This window comes from Balaenoptera acutorostrata, chromosome 17 (assembly GCF_949987535.1).
Source record: "Balaenoptera acutorostrata chromosome 17, mBalAcu1.1, whole genome shotgun sequence".
Taxonomy (NCBI): Eukaryota; Metazoa; Chordata; class Mammalia; order Artiodactyla; family Balaenopteridae; genus Balaenoptera; species Balaenoptera acutorostrata.
The window spans coordinates 64,154,250-64,177,154 of NC_080080.1; the positions used below are offsets into that span (position 1 = coordinate 64,154,250).

At 42.4% G+C, this 22,905-nt stretch overlaps 1 protein-coding gene across 6 annotated transcripts in view; it reads left to right on the plus strand.

The window, feature by feature from the left end:
- JPH1 (junctophilin 1) overlaps positions 1-22,905 on the plus strand; it is a 78,408-nt gene that overhangs the window by 43,081 nt on the left and 12,422 nt on the right. For 4 of the 6 annotated variants that reach the window (XM_007185066.2, XM_028167181.2, XM_007185065.2 and 1 more), the window contains exon 3: positions 14,447-14,565. The exons of 1 other annotated variant lie outside the window; for it this stretch is intronic. In XM_007185066.2, coding sequence (XP_007185128.2) covers positions 14,447-14,565 — 119 coding nt within the window. Of the gene's footprint in view, positions 1-14,323; positions 14,394-14,446; positions 14,566-22,905 lie in introns of those variants that run through there. One more of the 6 variants, XM_007185068.2, reaches the window with a different exon arrangement.

The window sequence follows — 22,905 nt, forward strand, 5'->3', positions numbered from 1 at the left end:
GTGTGACAGAGGCCTCTCTCAGACCAGCATGAGAACCTTTTTAATTTCACTTTTCCACGCAGGCTCAGTCATTTGAGTTGCTGTGGCTGTGATGTCTCAGAAAAACATTGCAGAGAAGTTCCGTATTTACAATTAACTGTTGCCAACAGTGATCATCTGCCAGAGAGAAATTTAAGGGAAAAAAAGCTTGAATTTCACCCCCAGAATTACAGAGGGGTGAGAGCAGGATGGTGATGTGGGCAATATAAATATAGTAAGTAGGGGGAAGAAAAATGACCATGGGACTTAGAATTAAGTAGACTTATGTGTGCTGCCCGGAGTAGCAAATAATTTGAAAGCATTTCTGGACGTTTGTCAATCACTAAGTACCTTGAGGTTTTGTTTGAGCTAGCAGACATTAGGAGTTGATCATGAAATGACGATTTGGACAGCAGTGAAAGGAGACAGGCCAGGGGTGGTTGTTTTAGAGAACACCAATTCACAAGTGATCTGAAACCCGTAGGGACATGTCAGTAGAAAGACAAGGGACAGCAGGACATTAATAATATCAGTAAAAGCTCCTAACAGCAGAGATGTGGAGCAGCAAGCTGCTCACCAGCTTCCAGCTTCCTTGTCTTGCATGGAAAGAGGCTCCTTAACCTCCCACTCTGTGGAACAAATGCCATTTTCCAGGGCATTCCAGTTCTTCCTTGGGAGAAGCCCTGTCTGCAGGGCGGAGGGGTTCCCACATCCTCCAAAAGGAATGGAGGCCTCTTCAGAATGGGCTTGTTCTGGATTTGATGATTGGCTCTCACAGGCTTCTCCTCTCCATGATGGCCTGTACGTTTTCAGGGTAACTGGTCGACCCAAAGGGACTCCATATGAAGCTATAAAGAGGGCTTTCTGTGCCCCATCTCATTCATGCCAGAGCAGAGTGAAGAATGGGAAGTATCATCCTCCACTGTGTCCATTGCAGTCCATTTGGGACTGCAATTATAATAGTCCAATTATATATATATATATATATATATATATATATATATATATATAATTATGTATATAATTGGTCCAATTATAAATACATGTTACACGTTTCCACCAGAATCCTCCAGAGCTTCTCACGGCTCTGAGGTTCTCTGCCTTCAGTACAAGTGGATGTTTAACATTGCCACTCCCAAGCGGCCATACGACAAGGGCACATCCTTTTGTTATCAGGTCTATTGTCATTCCAGTAGATACTGTGATGCTACTGAAAGGGAAAACAGAACTACCTCCAGTACTCCTGCCATTGCCTGAAACTTAGCGCATGCAGGTAATCTAACTTGGGAAATACAGCCCATGCTGCAAGGTAAACCTGGAGACCTTTAGAGCAGCTGTCAGAGACCAGCGAAGCAGCAGGGAAGGCCCTGGACCTTTACGCTAACACTGGGCAACTCTCAACCAGGCGGTGGGCAGCCTTTGGGGTTTGGCAGGTAACTCTTCCTGTCCCTCCAGAGTTCAGTCTGCTTTCCCCATTACAAGATGGTAGTCAGTAGATTTTGAATTCTTGGGCCTCAAAGGAAACCCCTTCCTAAGTGCCAGTCAGAGCCTAAATGTCTGCCTTGTTCTTGGGATGTGCAGCGTTCCCTCTGTGCCTGGAATTCTTCTTGACATTCTTTGGAGTTGGTCTGAATCTCAGACTGGTGAGGGGTAGTTCCGTTTGGGTCAGTGCATTTGTCACTAAGGAATGGAGTCCAGGAAAGCACACCCCACATTCCCCAGTGGCTGCAGCAGGAGTTTATCCATCCCACCGACGGGCATGGCATTGCTTCCCAGGCCCCCGAGTCAATTAATTCCACTGTGAAAAAAAAAATAAAGGTTAAAAGTTCATCAGAGTGTGTCTAGAATAGAAACTCAAGCCAGCAACAGGCTCCCGGTCAAGAATATTCCAAGTATTGGAATATTATAAGTCCCATAAGGATGTATAATAGTATTGAAGCAGGTCATTGACAGTCTATCAGAACTGAAGGAAAAGATTCCTAGTATTTGAGCAAGAATTTAACATGATTCTTTTACTTATTTTATTTGAATTCTGCCTTGCATTTCCAGCACCATCTCTAATGAAGGAGAAGCACACATTTTTATCTCAGCATACATGTGTTCATTTTCAAAACTGCCTTTGCCCCCCCTCCAAATTGTACCAAGTGTTATTTAAACGTACTAAACAGAAAACCAGTCATCCTGGCTTATATATTTGTCTCAGCCTCCATTTTTCTCAGTGTCCTTGGGTAAGCTATTATCTTACACATTGAGTATGGGATGAAAATTTTCTGTTCTCAGTTAACACAGCAAATGCTTAAAAGCAGATAAAATCAAAAGAAATTTTTTAAGATTCTCATGAGGAAAAAGAAGACAACTTTTTAAGAATTCAGGAAGAACTGGATGATCTTCTGATATTTCCTTTTAAACTTGGAGGCGTTAATTACTAATTTGGTGATTTGGGGAAGGCAACTATGAGATGAATCTGCAGTATTTTTAACACCACCTAAAATGTTCCCGCGAAAGAATAACCTTGATGAAAACCAAATCTTTCCTATAGTCTTTAGTAAGATGTTTTCTAAAGCTGTATTTCATTTGAAAGTCAGCCAAAACTGGTTTTAAAAATATGTAGGAAAAGAAAGCTCAACATTTGCATTTTTCAGTGGAAGTTAAAAATCTATTAATATTAAAGATAACTGAATAGAGAAAGAAGGAGGGCAGCAGACTCAATAATGAGAAAGCATGAATATAAGAAGATAGAACTATGGTTATGAAGGAATATTTATAGCAGAAAGGAAAGTTTATAACTAGAAGATGAAATAAATCACAGAACATTTGCTAAAACAAAATCTGCAGACAGTAGTACAGAAATCTCTCTTGACAGGATAGTTAGCCAGCTTTGCCCTAAAGGTTAGGAGACCTGGCTTCTGCCCGTTCATCCCACTGAATTGCTGTGTGACTGAATATGTTCCTTGGTTTCTCTGAGTCTTAAATCCCTACAGAAGGGATAGTAATTATCTGACCACAGGGGAGGGACTTCGTAGACTCTCCGAGGCTTGTCTACTTCTAATTGTGCTTTTTAATTTGTCTGGTAAAGCAGAACTTTCAAGAGTCACTTCCTCCAATCCAGAAGGTTAACATAAATCAGAGCAAATCCTTTGTGCTCATTGTATTGGTGTCCCCAGTATCTGTTGCAGCAAAAGACTAAAGATTTAAAGTGAAAGCAGTCAAGGACTTCTTAATTGAGCTATGGAACGAGTCATTGTCACAGACCGGGTGTAAAATAAGTGGAGTCACTGAATTACAGTTCCTACAAGGAAACATGAAGTGAACAAAACTGGTTTGCTGAGAGAATAACTGTACCCCTACTATCTTGGCTTTCCTCGCAAAGCAGACCTGTTATAAACTCAACAACTTCAGAACACGTACGTTGAATATAATAAAGCTTCAGATGCAGAATGGCTTTGCGGAAGCCAGTCCCAAGCAAGTTCACGTTCGTACCATTCAGCATCGCGTGCCCAGTAGAGGAATGGATGCCTTTATTGTTCACTATCTTGGCAGGTCTAGACAGATCAAAGTGAAGTGGTAACTGGTAGATTTGGGATCTTTAGAGAGCCGTTTTAGGTAATTTACAAAATGGATATTTTACTACCTAAGAGACTGTTTCAACTAGGAGTTCTACATGGTTTATGTCATTTTAAAGGCATGAGTGATGTCTGCTTATTTGTTTTAACGTTTAAGTATTTATGAAATGGGATTGTTTTAGCACCACCAAGTGCGCATCCCCTGGGCGTTTGCTGCAGTAAAGCGGAAGTTAGGTCTGTCCGTGACCCAGCCACTGGAGCCCCTCAGTCACTCGGCTGAACACTGCTAGTTGCCATCATGTGTTTCGACCACTAGGTAGTCTTACGTTGCTCTTAGTCATACTTTAATCTTTCGCCACAGTGACCATTGGTAAAGGACAAAAAGCATAACAGCACTGACATGCAAATAAAAACAGCCTTGACCTGACAATTCTCGTCAATTCTCATCACAACCCAGATCCCGAAGGTTGTAAAGTTCTTTTTAGGCACATCCAGATGTTTCTGTTACAGCACTAAAAAGAAATGTAGCCATGATTATATCTAATTTCGTTTTATAGAATATGCATCCATTTTGAAATAATTTCACCCGCCTTTTGTTACCAAAAGGCTGCTGGCTGATAACTTGAACTAAAGATAACACCCTTTAGTAGTAAGCCAGATTTAGTCAGAATAGGCCATTTCTATGAAATTTGCCATAGGAAAGAAGCCTTATTTCAAGCAATTAAAAAGCACCTAAAACTGTAATAACTGTATTAATAGTCTGCGTTTATATGACTTTACAATCATCAGATTGACTGCACATTGTTCACTGGATCCTAACTTAACCCTTTGTATTTCATCTGGTCCAGCGTCTATCACTGGCTACGTGCCCTTCCTCCTACCCAAAGCTCTGTGATGGGTACATTTCCATCCTCCTTGCTCAAATCTCTACCCTGCATCAATGGCCCCTTCTTCCTTCTTTGCTTCTCTCAGAAAAGAGACCCCTGCCAGAGGAAGATGCAGAATCATGTTGGCCTGAGATCAGGTCCTCCCCGTGCTCTTCAGCAATTCCAGTTTTCCTTTCTTCCATTCCTTAGAACTTTTGTGCAGAGCTCATTCCAAATCCTCACCTCTTTAAGCACCCAGATTTTCCCTACCAGCCCTAAATTTCAGCCAAGGACTAATAATGGCCATTTATCAACTAAATACTGTCTCTACATTAGTACTCAGTACTTCATATAAATCAGTTCTGATCCAGAGCATCTATACAAGGTAATATCATCCCCATTTTACAGGTAAGGAAACTGAGGCAAAAGTGACACAGCCAGGATGTGATAAACTGGGGTGTAAACCCAGGTCTGTCTGGTTTCCAGAGCCCAAAGCACTCTCTGTCTCTTTCAAGCTTAGGATCCTTTAAATAATTTTAAAACATTGGATCAACCCATCACTGTCCTTGTGTTTTTTTTCCTGTTTGCTTTCTTTTGCTTCATCTAGGACCCGACTCCAATGGTTGTTACCTTCTCAAAGCTCCTTCATTTTCTTCTCTTCTCTGAGCATCTTTCTTCCCACCTTCCAACAGGATCAGCTCTCACCGATACAAGTAAAGTGTCTTTTTCCCTTGGCCCAGCTAATCCTCCTGGTTACCGTCCAAACTTCTTCCTTCCTTTCTGGGTCAGAAATCACCAGCATGTGGCCCACACCTGCTTCCTGTATTTCCTCTGTTCCTTCCTCACCGACCCCCTTCGGTCTGGCTTCTGCAGTGGCCTTCTTGTTAGAACTGCCCTCCCAGAGGTTCTCATCAAATTCAGGAGCCTCTTCTCAGCCCTCACTTTCTCTAGCACATCACAGGATTGACAAACGATCCTTCTCTCAGACTCTTAACTGCACTTGTTAATTCTAACTGCCTAAAAATCAGCCGATCAGGGCAGCTGCCCCAGAGAAGAGACAAATTCAGATCTGGCCCGCTTATCTCCTAAGAGGAGCACAGGATTTATCCAAGAACAAGAGCTTTGAATGGTTCTGTTGGAAGTGCGCCTTCCACCCGTATGCCACTGCCTCTCACTTTACTTAATTCCTTCAGCGGACACTTGTCTCCACCCTCGGTTCTTTACTTTTTTGACTGATGTGTTTGATGGGCTCATCCACCTTCTGTGAGCTCATCATCTGTGATCACGATGCCCACATTCCTGTTGCTAACCTTGACCCTTAACTTTGCACTGCAGCCCTGTATTTCCAAATGGCAGTGCTTGTGTCGTGTAAAATCCTACCCGTCTAAAACTGAGCTTGTCATCACCTTCAAACTGTCTCTCCTTCCCACCTGTACAATTTCTCTCTGTAGTAAAGCCATTCACCTGGACACCAAGTTAGCAACCTTGGGGTTATCTTTTATGTTTCTCTCCTTCTTACCTATGTACTTATTCCACCAATATTTGTTGAGGACAGCCTCTGGGCCAGGCTTTATGTTAAGAGCTGGAAAAACAGATGTGGAGGCTACCCTCATGTTTCAAAGTTCTGACACTTCTTTCCTTAAAGTGTCCTTCGGCTCTTCCTTTTCTTACCGCCATTCCCCTCACTAGACTTAGCTTGCCCTGGTTGGGATTAGTGAAGCAATTTCTCGTCTGAGAGCCCAACCGTTGGTCTTTTCTCCTCACTTCCTCTGGACACATAGGATGTTCTAGAAATACTTGTTCATGGGTGATTTTTTTTTTAAATTTTTAATTGTTATATAGACATAAAATTTGCCATCCTAAACCATTTTTAAGTGCACAGTTCCGTCGTATTAAGTGCATTCACATAGTTGTGCAGCCAATCTTCAGAACTTCTTCATCTTGCAGAACTAAAACTCTATACCCATTAAATAACAAGTCTCTGTTCTCCCTCCTCCCAGCCTCTGACAACCACCCTTCTACTTTCTGACTCTAGGAATTTGACTGTTCTAGGTTCCTCCTATGAATGGAATCATACAATATTTGTCCTTTTGTGACTGGCTTATTTCACTTAGCATAAGGTTCATCCATGATGTGGCATGCATCAGAACTTCCTTCCTTTTTAAGGCTAAATAACATTCCATGTATGTTTATGCCACGTTTTGTTTATCCATTCTTTCATTGATGGATGCTTGGGTTGTTTCTGCCTTTTGGCTATTGTGAATAATGCTACTGTGAACATGGTTGTACAGATATCTCTCTGAGACCCTGCTTTCAATTTTAGGGGGTATATACCCAGGGGTAGAATTGGTGGATCATATGGTGATTCTGTTTTTAATTTTGTGGGGATCACCATACTGTTTTCTACAGCAGCTGTACCATTTTGCATCCCCACCAGCGGTGCACAAGGTTTACAAGTTGTCCACATCCTTGCCAACACTTATTACTTTCTGGGTGGTTTCTTTTTTTCTAACATCTTTACGTGAGCATAATTTCTTTACAATGGTGTGTTAGCTTCTGCTTTATAACAAAGTGAATCAGCTATACATATATCCCCATATCTCCTCCCTCTTGCGTCTCCCTCCCACCCTCCCTATCCCACCCTTCTAGGTGGTCACAGAGCACCGAGCTGATCTCCCTGTGCTATGTGGCTGCTTCTCTGGGTGTTTTTTTTCATGGTAGCCATCCTAGTGGGTGTGAGGTAGCATCTCATTGTGGTTTTGATTTGTATTTCCCTTATGGTTAGTGATGTTGAACACCTTTTCATGTGCTTATTGGCCATTTATATCTCCTTTGCGGAAGTGTCTATTCAAGTCCTTTGCCTATTTTTTAATTGTTGTTGTTGTTCTTATTAAGTTGTAAGAGTTCTTTATATAATCTGGATACTAACCCATTATCAGATATATGATCAGCAAATATTTTCTCCCATAAAATGAAGTTTTAGTCTTATTTAGTGGTAATGTTTTTGACCTGTAGAATAACCCTCATTAAAAGGACTTTTCTCTAAAAATTATTTCAAGAATAAAACATCCCTTCAATTTGTTTTTACATCAGGTTTTTCTCACTACATAAATTATATGGCAAGGTAAATTTTAGATAAATTTTATAAAACTCAGGATAAAGTAGAAGATAGTCATTTATTTGGCATATTCCAGCCGAGGATTAGAAATGTGCTTTTGACCTGGCCTATCCAGAGAATATAGCCTTTAAGCTTATTAAGTTTGACAAAATGTTAGGGAGTAAAGCCTGTAAAGTACTTAAGAATGAGGACTTATTTTCCAAGCTTGAAAATGTTCTGAATATAGAAAAAAATTCTGTAAAGGAAGCTGCATAGTAGGCTCTGATGTCCCCAAGTTATCACGTATGTCCCTAAGCATTCACACACTATGAGGAGCTGAAGTTCAGAAAACTTAGTATAACAAGTAATTTTTTTTCAATATCCTGCCAGTTTCCAAAAAGCATTTTCAGGGCATTATAAGTCACATACATAGTAGCATTCCTGACCAGGGAATGTTAAAGCCGTGTCTTTAGAGAAGATAATCATGCACATAGATTGAGGATAATTATACTCCAGGTATCCTGGTAGCTGTAACAAAGAGAGAAACAATAGATAATGTAGTTCTCATTGTATGATGCAAGGAAGCACACCAGTATATCATCATAGACCCGATTTTTCCTGGCACTAAACTTTGAGGAATGTATTGCCCAGATCTTTATGAACATGACAGTGATACACATAATGGACAGCATTTCACATTCTTCACATGAATCTTGGTTCATATTCCTATCTTGGATATCTTGGTTCATCCTCCTATCTCCCCTTGAAAAAAGGCCAAGGGCATGGTATGAATTATGATTCTAAGAAGGCATCTCTAAGATTGCTAAAGTAATGTGGTTTAACTTCTGATCTCATGGACAAGAATTATCTGTGACTAGACTGGCCTCAGCCTGGTCTCTGGCTACCCACACTTTGAAAGCCTGTGTCGTCATACCTCTGCAAGAGTTTGGGCCCTTGAAAGGTCAAATACCAGATTTCAGTGGGGATACCATGCCCCTAAATTTACATTTTATATCTAAATAACTTGATAATGCTTTTAGAAAAGGAAGCAATGGACCACCCGGGCAAAAAAGACAACTATTTGCTGAAGCTGTAACTTGTTTTTAACCAGGACCTAAGAACACAGTCTTGAAGTTAGTATTCCATGTCCTGTCTTTTACAAAACAAAAAAGCAACTTAGGAAGAAAATTAACATTCAAGAACTAATAAACGTAAAGATTGGACCCGCAAGAAGTAGTCTTCCTAAACCAAATTTACTGAGCTTTAGCTGAATCAGTGTCCATTGCAGATCAAAATCTTCTTCAGCTGTGCCAATGAATAGGTATGTGTATGAGAAATGGAAAGTTAGAAGTCCGGAGAGGCAGCTAAGGGGGCCGTTTGTGCCTTAGCAGGAGGAATGTATGCTGAGTCTCGTGGGGTTGGTCTGACCAGAGAAGCAGATCGATACTGAGAGACCAGTTTCTTTCCGGTACAGGAACTCAGACATCATGCCTTTGCTTTTTAGCTGAGAGCTGTGGAGACACCTACTTCTTGTTCATATCGAGAGTATTCCTTGCTTAACAGACTGATTTCTTCTTTAAAAGGGCCCCCACTGTGTACACAAGATAATTGGTTTTTGCAAGTCTAGGTCTCTCATGAGTGAATAATGTCACAGTCCAAAAGGAAGGCTAACTAAGGTCATTTTTTGGCATTTTCTTGCACGTGATGCCATAACCCAGGAAAGGATTTTGGTTATTGTCAGGCAATTTCAAGAAAACCAGAAGGGAAATAACATGGCGGGCTGCAAGGACAGAAGCAGGGAGATCAGTTCAGCCTTTGCAGGAACCCGGTGAGATGTGACCTGAGCAGGAGCGGTGATGAGAAGGAGACATGGCAGGGTCGGGTGTGTATTTTGAAGGTCCTGCCAGCTGCCTTGCTGACCGTGGATGTGGTGTGAGAGAGAAAGGGAGGCAACCAGGATGACTCACAGGGTCTGGGCTTGAGCAATTGGATGAATGGGGTTGCCGTTAACTGCTGTTTGGAGTCTTACGTACAATTGCTCTTTTTTTTTTTTTTGCCTGCATTGGGTCTTCATTGCTGTGCGCGGGCTTCCTCTAGTTGTGGTGAGCGGGGGCTACTCTTCATTGTGGTGCGCGGCCTTCTCATTGCTGTGGCTTCTCGTTGCGGAGCACAGGCTCTAGGTGCGTGGGCTTCAGTAGTTGTGGCACGCAGGCTCAGTAATTGTGGCTCACGGGCTCAGTAGTTGTGGTTCTCGGGCTCAGTAGTTGTGGTTCTCGGGCTCAGTAGTTTTGGCTCGTGGGTTCTAGAGCGTAGGCTCAATAGTTGTGGCTCACAGGCTTAGTTGCTCCGCGGCATGTGGGATCTTCCCGGACCAGGGCTTAAACCCATGTCCCCTGCATTGGCAGGCAGATTCTTAACCACTGCACCACCCGGGAAGTCCAATTGCTCTTATTTTTAAATGTGGCTAAGAATTTTCTTTAAATATATGGGTATCAAAGCAAATCACCTGTACAGCTCCTGAACCAACTAGATGACAGCCTCTGCCATCAAATTTTCAGAGTCAGGCCAGGAAACTTAACTTTGACTTAATAAGTAACAAATGTTAAAAGACATCAAAAATCAGCATATTTTTTGAAGCAGTTTTTTGTTGGGAAGAAAATATGTAAAAAGTAGAAATAGAAAAGTATAAGTACTGTATACAGTTTTACCTTTAGCAAAATCCTTGTCCATTCTAGATTAAAATCTTTATCAGCTACATCAGTGAATAGGTATATGAAAGATTGAAAGAAGTTGGGACAGACGTCTAAGGGACTTGCATCTACCTTATTAGTAGTAGGCCTATGTGCTGGGCATGTTCAGTATATTGTTTATATGCTTTTTTTTTTTTAAAGCACTGTTATGTTTAAGAAAAACTGGGAAAGCCAGACCATTTTGTTCTGAGTAAGGTGACTTGAGAGTTCGTGAAACACCATTTTAGTCACTAAAGAAAAAAAAAACTCAGATTCTCATCAAATTACTGATTGGAAAGAAACAAGTTGTAATTAAGTTCTTAAGTATAGGTGATGCCTGCCATTCAGAAATTCCACATTGGGCTTCCCTGGTGGTGCAGTGGTTAAGAATCTGCCTGCCAATGCAGGGGACACGGGTTCAAGCCCTGGTCCGGGAAGATCCCACATGCCGCGGAGCAACTAAGCCCGTGTGCCACAAGTACAGAGCCTGCGCTCTAGAGCCCATGAGCCATAACTACTGAACCCGTGCGCCATAACTACTGAAGCCCACACGCCTAGAGCCCGTGCTCTGCAGTAAGAGAAGCCACTGCCTATGCACCTCAACGAAGAGTAGCCCCCCGCTCGCTGCAACTAGAGAAATCCCACGCACAGCAACGAAGACCCAATGCAGCCAAAAATAAATAAATTAAATAAATAAATTAAAAAAAAAAAAAAAAGAAATTCCACATTTACTGTTTCAGCTGTTGCCGAGTGACCTTTGCAGGGCTGATGTCCAGGAGGGGGTCACCTACCTGCTGTACCAGCTTAGCCAGTTGCCCAGGCCTCTCTGTATCTCTTTACCCCAAAATAGTAACTCTCTACAAGTTAAAATTTTGGTTTATTTGTCATAGGACCCTAAAAGAAAGTCTACCACTGACGCCTAACTGAAAGATGTTGCTTTTCACTTACTTTTTGCTGCATGTTATGCGAGAAAGTATAGATGATGATAATGGTATTTGGAGATTCCTGAGGGTCTGAAGATTTATGGATGTCAGCAGTCTTTGGAACAAATGAAAGGCTTCTTGGGCATGCAGGCGTGCTCCTTGTTGGCGCGTGCCAGGCATCCACTTTGAGTTTTTTCCACCGGTCTCCCCAGAATGACTAGCCCAAACCTCCCTCCCCCCAACCCATGAACAATGGCATGTCTTACCCGTTGGATGATTAAAGGGATCGTGTGTTGCTCCAGAACTGAGCCTGGGATTGGAACACATGAATAACGTGGGCCAGGGTCAAGCCCAGATTTCTCCCTGGGCAAAATCAAGATGTTTTAATGGGCTGGCCGCACAACACTTTTGAGGACAGCAAACTCAGATGGCTTCCTGTTCTCTTCTACTTCTTGTGATCAGGTCCAGGGCTACCAAAAGCTCCTGAGCAGATACCTAGTTTCAGGCTTGAATGTGGTTTTGACCATCATGCCAGCCATGCAGGAGCACTGACACAGGGAGGGGTGCTAGATGGAAAAGTCCCCCCTCCTTGTCTGGTCTTACAGGAAAGAACAAGTAAAAAAGTAAAGGGTTAAGGCTTCACTGATGCTGTGCTTCCAAAATATATTTGCAGAAAGGTTAAGCTACGTTTGTCTGTTCTCCAGTTTAGCGTGTTGTCAAAAGTGGTGGAAATACTACTACCATTTTATTCCACTCCGTGGTGGTGGGTTGTGATTGTTTTGGAATAAACGGTACTTGAGTTTTGTAAGTTTATCATTGAAGGGCTAGCAGCTTTTATTAGAGGGCAGGATAACTTTACTCCTGTGGCTTCATTAATTATGATACCTAGACATAATTAGGCTCTAGCTAAGAATAGCAGATAAAATGGAAAATAATTCTGGGAAAAAAAGAGCTGAGATTCTGAGAAACTGAAAGAACATAGGAGAGGGCATCCACTGAGTCTCAGCACGACACATGGGACTAAAGCATCATGACTGATGGCTCCCTGGCAGGGGTTACCACAGCCAGGTTTTTTAGGAATATGTGCTTACCCCCTTGATTTTGCCTCTGTACTCCGTACCCTGTAGACAGAGATCATCTAAAACATCCTCCATGATTCATAAATAACAATTTCGATGATTAGAATTTGATTCATTCATTTTTAATTAATAGACTTTATTTTTTAGAGCAGTTTTAAGTTTACAGAAAAATTGAGGAGCAAGTACAGTTTCCATATACCTCCTTCGCCCACACCCAGTTACCCTTGCTATTAACATCTTGCATTAGTGGGGTACATTTGGTACAACTGATGAACCAATGTGGAACATTAGTATTAACTATAAAGTCCATACTTTACACTAGGGTTCACTCTTTGTGTTGTACAGTTCAGTGGGTTTTGACAAAAGCATGATGTCATGTATCCCCCCCATTAGAGGATTATCCAGCATAGTTTCACTCCCTTAAATATCCCTTTTGATCTACCTGTTCATCCCTCACCCACTTTCCCCTTGAACCCTTGGCAACCACTGGTCTTTTTACCGTCTCTGTGGTTTTGTCAATCCATTCATTTTTAAGTAACTACCCAGCTGTTCCTGAGGGCATTCCTTTATTTATTTACCATTCCTTTATTTATAAAGTGGGCCCTCAGTAAATACTACGTGCCAGGCATTGTTCTGTGCCTTGGGAGTATAGTAGAGAACCAAAAACTAAAAATAAATGCCCAAAATGATTGACATGTATACACTGATGTATATAAAATTGATGCCTAATAAGAACCTGCAGTATAAAAAAACAAACAAAACAAAACAAAACAAAACAAAAAATGCCCAAAATAAAAAAATCTCCCTTACACTTATATTCTAGTACATCAATCCTCCAGGCTCAGCTGGGTCCTAAGTAGGAGTGAAATGGGACCTTCCCCAGTTAGCCCCACAGTCTCAGGTCAGACCCCTTTTTCCCCGTCTTTTCTGCCTGCAGTCTAGTTCCAGGAATCCCGTCTGCTGGCCTCCTCCAGATGCCACCTGGGTTTTCTCTCCTAAGACCAGCTAGGGCACGATGCCATTTCCCAACTTCCTCTCCTGCTGTCTCTGAAATGCCTGCAGGCACCTCTTTTAGACTCCCCTTAGGCTTTTACCACTAGTTATCTATAGACCTGCCTAGCGCTAATAAAACAAAATAGTTCGCAAAATTATAAGAAGTAGGTGCCCATGAAAATTGTCTAAATACTAGCTGGGAGGCAGACATCAGTCCCCCTATCTTGCCATAAGGAGCCCCATTCTCATCCCTGCTGCCCTCTCCCTAGCCCTTGTCCTCTGGAAAGATAAGCGGTTTCAGTGGGTGAGGACGGGCCAGGGAGAAGGTGGAAGACTGAAAGAGATCCCTTTGCTCTTTCCAGCTCCACCTCTCTGCCTGCTTTCGGTTTCACACAAGAAACGTGCTTAAAGAACAACTAAATGGACTCCTTGGAACCCTCCTGAGCACATTCTTCCAGCAGACCACTGGGTCTGCTCCTACAGGCTGGGGGGAGCCCACGGTGTGCGTCTGTTCCCAACTACACATTCAGCAAAGTCACGCTGATAGTGTGAATTGGCCATGTTGGGAGCATGTACACCACGGAAATCAGTCAGTGCTACAAATCAGTTTTACTCTTTTTTTCCCCCAGAGAGCTACTTTACCAGCACACCACTGGGCAGATCTCTCTTAATCAAATCCTTGTATTGATTCTACCATAGAAATTAAATCCATGAGCACTGTATTAATTCACATGCTCTAATTCTGCTCTCCATGGTTGGGGGGCGGGGAGGGGGAATGCCAACCAAAGTCAACGGGGGATTTCATCCTCTAAGTCTTGAACACCAGGCTTTGCGTTAAGCTGCGCAGAACTTGTTATACTTTCATACAACGGGTTATATACTTCCATTAACCTTGAAAGAAAGATTGAGGCAATGCACAGGTGGTTTCATCCGCTTTATTTTCATTGATGATGTCTCACAACAGTATGACATCTCACATTGATGTCTCACAACAGTATGACGTCTCACATTGATGTCTCAACAACAGTATGATGTCTCACAACTTTCTGTTGCAGGTGTGGGGCGAGGGTCACGGTTAGCATTTCTTTCCACGCCCTGCCCGCCCCGTAGACCGTTTGCCCGGCCTGTGTAATTAACTAGGTGCCGCCCCTGCTGACGCGCCCTTTGTGCTCCTGTAGGACCGCGCACGCAAGAGCCAAAGCTGACGCCGCCGACCAGGCTGCTCTGGCCGCCCGCCAGGAGTGTGACATCGCGAGAGCTGTGGCCAGAGAGCTGTCACCTGACTTCTACCAGCCAGGTAGGTCAGGTGACCTGTGATGGGAGGGGTAGGAGCACTGCCTCTGGTTTCCTTGTTTCCTTCTTTTCCTTTTAATCCAAAGGTCTGTGCCCCGTGAATTTCAGCAATACTACAGAACAAGTGGCAGCTTAGAGTGACACGTGCCTGAAGCCTGAGTGTTAGCACGCTTGAGATGTGGCTTCTTCCCAGGTGCCTCTCCCCCCACTTCCTGCCTGCCCACCCCCCAGCAACAGACTTTGAGCTGATAGCAGTAAACAAGACAGGAATCTAAAAGAGAAGTGTTTAAGAAATTGTGTTAGTGTGTTGGGGACCATCTCAGGTGCTCAAACAGATACCTCAAAATCAGAAACACCTAGAACAATCACATTAGCAGTAAGAGAAGAGCCAGTAAGTACTGTGACTTTTTTTTTTTTTTTTTTTAATACACCTCAAAGGAATTTGGTTAGGACGTAAAGAAATATACCACTTAAAGACAGATGAATCTGCACAGATTAAGAGGAGAAAATCAATCCAGATCATCTGGCTCAGATGTTATAAAATAGCAGTAAACAGATATTTACAGTGGGTTTAAATAGTTCACTCACTTCTTAGTGGTCTCCTAGTAGACTGCTTCCATCCCTTTCTTTAATATACTGGTGTTAATAAAATGGCAGTCGTCACCTTTTTATATGTTTCTCCATTGTTTTAGAAACAGCATCTTCCTGTTGATTTGAGGGATCAACAGATTTCTAGGCAAGAGAGACTAAAAGCAATGTTCTAAACTCTAAGTCTCGAAATTTATATTGTCTTGGTAAAGAGTGTTTTCACATTGGTTTCTGTTAATCAAGCTGGATAAGTAGCACCCTGCACAACACATGTGTCCAATACCTGTTTGGTTCCAGTGAAGGCGATATAATATTGGAACCCGCAGGGCATTAGTGTGACTACGTGAACAAGGTAAGTCACAGTGAATAGAAGACCAAGTGTCCGTGTATTCTAAAAGCTAGGAACTGGGCTATAGTAAAGGATGGGAGAATGAAAAGGAAATGACAGGATTTTTTTTTTTTTTTCCTGCAAAGAATGAAGACAGTAAAAGGCCATGTTAACAAGACTCAGTTTTTAGGAGCGAGAGCTTAGGGAGGGGGCCCAGTCCGGTTGCTGAGTGATTGAGTTATCACAGGGTGACTTCTGTACTAGTTCAACTCCAAGGGAGGTAACCAGTGATAATGGGTGTCTTCTTTTGTGTGCATCCTTTCTAAACCTCTGGGTGGGACTGAAATCATTTAATACGTATGTGTATTTTATCAGGAAAGGGAAATTCTCCATTTTTTTGCAGTAGGAATAAACGCTTTTCTGGAAACTCACACGCGTTAGCAGCTACCTGTTCTAGGGTGTGAGAGCTGGGGAGGGGATTCAGTCACCCGGGAGGGATCATCTTTTTCCTCCCCAGCAGTGAAGCTATTGGAAGCAAGCAGCTCAGCAGTCAGGAGACGGTGCAGCCTCACGTAGCAGCCCTGGGCTTGAGCTGCTTTGGAAGCAGACAGACTTGCTGTTGTCTGCAGACCGTCATTTCTTGATTCTGTTGTTAATTCTGTTGGGGAATAGGGTCCCTGTAGCTTGCTGTTAGGTGTTAACAAGACGTAAATGATATGGGAGGTCATCTCAATTTTCCAGGCTAAATGGTTTTAAAAACCTTTTATGATGTGAAAGCATTTGAGGGGGGAAAGCATATTGTGGGAAAATGTAATTCCACCCTTTCTTAGCTAAAACAGCTTCATGTAAGCAAGTTGTCTGTCAGTAATGAATATATCACAGTAGCACGAGATGACAAGGGGTCTGTTTGAGACAGGAGCTAAGGGCGGCGGCTGCAATCCCCTTTGACCCGCAGCCAACACTTCCTTCGGCAACTGTACAGAGAGCCTTTTCTGTACTGAGTATTACTGATCTTCTCACGGGAGCATAACTCATGCTTTCCACTCTGCATTTACAGGGTGATCAAATCAGATAAGACATTTCTGAAAGGGCTTTCAAGTACTTTTTCTGAGTCAGGCTGCTTGTTTAATTTACATATCTCAGATACAAATGTTCCCTTTGTTTGGAATGGATGTGTCTTGTATAGAAGTTGTTAACCCTGGGGAAAAAAGGATGTCTGTCATAGCTTATATTTCGAACACTTTCATAGTAAGTTACCTCTCTTCAGGAGCTGGCGGTATTTTCAGATATTTCCCATCTTAGCTCAGTCTTATACTTTTAGTTCAAAACTGTATTATTCTATAGTTTAGTTTAAAACTACAGAAAAAACGTAGCCATGTAGGACGGCTTTATCACTCAAAGGGCTAAGTCGTAACATATAAGGAAAAGCATACAAATGGATGTGTATGAATGTGTATGTAGATAATTGCATAGTACCCAGAAACCTAACTTGCCATGAGTATGAGTGACACAGTGAGTTGTCCCCCAAGAACTTAGAAATGAGGTTGCCCTCTGGGAGTTAAAATGAGCCCATGAGACTGCACAGAAGTGTATAAAGTGATCACAAGTGATAGCATGGCTATAGTATAGCAAGATTTCCTTGTAACCTGATTGAGTGTATTGAAACCTCTAAAGACTTGGTCACCCAAAGTAGTGTAGAAAAAAGAGTCACAGAGGCAAAAATAGGCAGTGCCCATCCAAATGCTATCTAGAGGAGAGCAAACCCATGGCCCAAAACCTTGGAGTACTGCAGTTGCATTGGCAAGGACGTTTCTGTTATGGGGAAGGATGCAGGGAACTGTTGCCAGCTGTGTATGGCGTTCCTGGCAAGATCATCCGAGTGAGGAAATGGATGCATCAGGTTAGCTCAGCATGATGCCATTAGATACTTGATTCATCTCCTGCCTCTGTCTTAATTCCACATCCACCACTCACCTTCTCATTTTCGCTGAGCTTCTCGTGGAGGTCTGCCAACAGGGAGAGCACGCACTGGCGGTTATCAGTGCAAGTCTCAGGCCTTGGTGACATTTACCTTGCTCATTGTAAACTGATGAATTGGTCTTCTGGCGTCAACCATCAGTCTTGTGAGCTTTGGTGATGTGAGTCTGCCCCAAGGGATGGCTCTACTTCAAAGTGCTGATGAAATTGGGTTTTTAAGCCAGGAAAGCTGAGGTGAGACTTTGGGTGATCACTGAGGAGGTAGTGGGGAGTTGGACATGGTGGAGAATGATTGGGAAACTATATGTGTGGCTCATTTCCCCACTGTTTCAATTTCCTTTCCATCAAGATGCTTATTTTGTTTTTAATTTCCAGTGATGTTTATCCGTTGTGGGGGGGTCACTGGTCATGGGTTGAAAAAGAGAATGTGGTAAATGTATTACTTAGGGCCCTCTTGCCAGGTGGCCTAGGCAGCACCCTCAACGAGCTTTGTCTTTCTGTGTTAAGCGTGTGTATTCGTCAGCTTGGGCTGCTAAAACAAAGCACCATGGGCTGCGTGGCGTACACGATAGACATTTATTTCTCGTAGTTCTGGAGGCTGGAAGTCCAAGATCAGGGTGCCAGCCTGGTTGGGTTCTGGTGATGCCCATCTTCCCGGCTCACAGATGGCCTTTCCCCAGTGCATGCACCTGGAGAGAGAGAGAGAACTCTGGCGTCTCTTCCTCTTTTCATAAGAGCATTAAGCCCATCGTGAGAGTCTCACCCTCGTGAACTAAGCTATCTCCCAAAGCCCACACCTCCAGTAACATCACATTGGGGGTTAGGGCCTCAACATATGAATTTGTGAGGGGCAGGGAGACAAACAGGGTGTAACACACACACACACAGTGTGCTGATTACTTAAAGTGAAGTCTTTTAGTATAGATTATCTTGAGACAATGTTTTAACTAAGCTCACACTTCTGGTATGGATTAAGAAGTCTTAAGAATTGTCCGTGCCTATCGTTAATATGTAATATTTTTGGTGAAGAAAAAAGAAGCATCCTGGAATAGATGCCTTCTAAACTCACTTTCCAGACGCAAAATTCTGAGTAAATTTTTTTCATAGGAAAACTGAACAGTCCACTAGTTGACGTGAAATTAATAATTCATGGGTTTGCTGGTTATTCTTACCACTCTTTCCAGTGTATCCCGTTCCACACACGTGTGTTATTGAAAGCCCACCATGTGCAAGGGGCCCTGGGCTGGGTGTCCCACGGCTTGCAGACAAGGGTGCTGTGGCTGTGTTCTCAGAAGTTGCGGTATTGTTACCGATGGGACTCTAAAGTCCTATGGGAATGTACCATTCTTTCCACATAGAATATAAAACGGATCCTGCTATCGGTTATATAATTGTTTAAAAATCTTTCCATCTGGTCTTCTTTTACTGATTGGCAGTCTCCGTAGAAAAATCCTACTTTCTATTTAATGACTTCTGATGTTGCTACAAAGCATTTGCCATCAGCACTGCCCTGGTAGACATTTGTTTGGAGGAGTCTTCGTGGTGCTTCCTCTGCCCACAGCCGTTGCCCTGAGGCTCAGCTATGAAGAACTAGCTGAACGCCCTGCTGTTTCCATCCACCGTTCGTGCCAGCTGTAACGCGTAACCTTTCCGTGTGGGTGCATGACACGTGCTCAGTGTTGTTGTTTCGTGTTGTGTGGCATGTCAGTGAGCAGGTGACCCGTCTCTGACTTCTTCCCAATACAAATCCCCAGGGGAAATAAAATCCCTTAGGATTTAGAAATACTGTCTGTAAAAACAGACAAAAACGCTGACTGCAACAACTATCAACACTTCTCATAATTTCCCTCCTTGGTGATATTCTGACTAGTCTTTTTAATGAACTGCTGCATCTCATCAACTTTATGCTGCTGGCATTGCAACACTGACACACATTACTACACAGACAAGTAGTAGTCACACCGTGTGCCTTCCAAGAAACTTGTCCAGGAAAAACTTCTGCCCTCTGCATTATACTAAATATCTTGTTTTAAAAGCACTTAATCTTACTCTGTAAAATCTAAGTGTATATCCTCATTTAGCTGGCCAGTCCCCAGTTGACTATGCCATGTTGGAACCATTTCCAGCTGGATGCAGGTAAGGAAGGCTAGAGTTGGGTTTACCTCTAGTCAACATACTTTTTGCCATGCTTTAATTTTTTTTTTAATTAATTTTTTTTTTTGAGTCAGAAGTCTTTATTTCATGGTCTCACCCAGGTGCTTTTTCTTCATTTATTTTTATTCTAATTTTTATTTTATATTGGAGTATAGTTGATTAACAATGATGTTAGTTTCAGGCGTACAGCAGAGTGATTCAGTTATACATATACATGTATCTATTCTTTTTCAAATTCTTTACCCATTTAGGTTATTACAGAATATTGAGCGGAGTTCCTTGTGCTACAAGAACAGTAGATTCTTGTTGGTTATCTATTTTATTTTATTTATTTTAATTTTTATTATTTTTTTATTATTTATTTTTGGCTGCGTTGGGTCTTCGTTGCTGTGCACAGGCTTTCTCTAGTTGTGGTGAGCGGGGGCTACTCTTCGTTGCGGTGCACAGGTATCTCATTGCAGTGGCTTCTCTTGTTGCGGAGCACAGGCTCTAGGCATGCGGGCTTCAGTAGTTGCAGCACACGGGCTCAGTAGTTGCAGCACGCAGGTCCTAGAGCACACAGGCTTCAGTAGTTGTGGCGTGCGGGCTCTAGAGCGAAGGCTCAGTAGTAGAGCACATGGGCTTAGTTGCTCTGCAGCATGTGGGATCTTCCTGGACCAGGGATTGAACCCATGTCCCCTGCATTGGCAGGTAGATTCTTAACTGCACCACGAGGGAAGTCCCTGGTTTTCTATTTTAAATACAGCAGTGTTTACATGTCAATCCCAAATTTGCCATGCTTTTATTAAATGCCAATACTGGGTACATGAGAGTTACCTGGAGCATTTGTTAAACATCAAGATTTCTAGGCTTCGATTCATACTTATTAAATTCTCTGGGAATCGCACCCCAGGTACCTCTGATGGGAAGCAAATGTGGAGCGACTGCTTTGGAGTGCCTTTATTCCCTTATCCAGCCAATTTTTTTTTTTTTTTTTTTAAAGTTTTTACTTGATTTTATTTATTTATTTATTTATTTTTGACTGTGTTGGGTCTTCGGTTCGTGCGAGGGCTTTCTCCAGTTGCGGCAAGCGGGGGCCACTCTTCATCGCGGTGCGGGGACCGCTCTTCATCGCGGTGCGCGGGCCTTTCTCTATCGCGGCCCCTCCCGTCGCGGGGCACAGGCTCCAGACGCGCAGGCTCAGCAATTGTGGCTCACGGGCCCAGCTGCTCCGTGGCATGTGGGATCTTCCCAGACCAGGGCTCGAACCCGTGTCCCCTGCATTAGCAGGCAGATTCTCAACCACTGCGCCACCAGGGAAGCCCTCCAGCCAATTTTTAATGCATAATAAAGCTGGGAGGGATTTTTTCATCTGAAAGGTGGTACTAGTAAATTCTTTGAGCTCAGCAGATTTTGAATATCATTAGAAGCCCTGTAGATAAATCTGAATTGAATACGCCTGAAAACCATGTCTTAGGAGATGGGCAAAAGAAATGCCTTTCCTAAGACATTTAATACAGGAAAACTGTCCAAAGGAGCAATGCGTGAGATTTCTAAAGATCTAAAGGAGTGGTTAGACCGGTATTTGAGAGTTAATAAACATAATAAATACATTCAATGGAATCCAAAATAAAGCTTCGTAAGTCCGTTACTACAAAATCCTCCAACGGCCAAATCATTCTCTGCTTGGCCTATTAATGATAGCATAAATTAAAACGTAGGCAGAGTTCTACTTACTCTTTACAAAGAGCATTTGAAACTGTGCTTTGTGTTCAGGTATTGTAAGTCTTTGATCTTTTTCCAGATAACTAAAGCATATCACTTTTTTAAAAATTATTTTTCTTGGACCCGCTATTACTGAATTGCCTGAGTTTCCTCCCAAATAAACGATCTCTTGTCACTGTTAGCGTTTCAGCAGTCTCATCCTTTGCTGGCAGCTGTCACTTGCTGGGATCTGTCAAAGCAGCTCCCATTTCAGCTTCTAATCTGCTCTCTGCAGTAAACGCAGGTGAGACCAGTGGTTACCCAGATAAATCCTGAACTTGTGTCACTGTTAGGGTCTCACATTTTCAAAATGGAGCACATAGGCTTTGTGACAGCTTTATTTCTCATGGTTCAGTGACTGTCTTCTCCTTCCAACATCAAGAATGTATAACTAGTCATGTTTGCCAGAGGTTATTTTTTCCCGTTCTTTTCTGTTGTGTGTATTTAAACATTAGCTTTTAATATGACTTAATCTTAAGATAGAAGGATTTGCAAAATTAACTTTTGCACTTACCCCTTAAGATTGAAGACATTAAAAGTACTTCGTAATTTGTGTTTCAGAGTTAGGTGGCTTAAATGAAAAATGATTGGCTCTAAGAGTCTTGACTATTAATTACTTTTGCACGGAACACTTACTACCATGCCTAGATGGGTATTTCAGTAATGCTGTGAAATTGGATAACAGGGAAGCACAAATGAAACCAAGTCTGATGAAATCTGGGGTAGAGGGGTGGGAGAAAAATATGTAAACAGCACACTGCAGAGGAGGGGTTGTGTGTAGATGAGGGGCTTCTCCATGAAAGGCCAGTATGAAAGTTCTTCACGGGTTTTTGAAAGTAGGAGCAAGCCTGTTGATGAAGAATGTCACTTTCTGGTGCTGCTGATGCTTCTTTCTCTTGGTGGTATGTCCCAGTCACAACACCAAGGAAGAATCCAGAAACAAAGACAGCACCTTTTGAATCATTGCAGTTGCCTCTTTTTCTTCACTCAAGTGAGATACATCTCTCTGTGCCAAGAATTCATACTGCCATTTTTGATGGAGGATGTAAAAGAAAATTGCCAATTTTTTTTAAAGGGGGTACTTAACCAAGTTTAGAAAGGAACTCTCAATTGTCGGCGATCTTGACCTGTTTGGGAAATTTGAACCCTCTTTGGCTTTATCTTCTGGAGGATGGAATGTGAGATAATGCTCTTTTTATGCTTTTGGCCCTGAGTACAAGCTATAAATGTGGGTTCTTGGGGATTCTCATTTCTGGGCTTAGTATATTCCATGTTGCATTATATTTTATCTTAAGGATACACAGGAGCAGTGTGACTTTGGGTTTTTTTAGCTGCTACAGCTGTTTCCATATCAGTAAAATCAGGATATTGCCTGCTTCCTAAGATTTTGGTGAGGCTTTACATTTTGGAAAATGCCTTGTATAATAAATGGCAGTCTCACAACAGTAAATTATTATTCAGACCATCATGGGAAGAGCAATTACAAGTCGGTGGTATGTAGTATTTTTATTTACCTTTTTGAAATTTTTTATTTTTACACAATTTTTAAAGGTT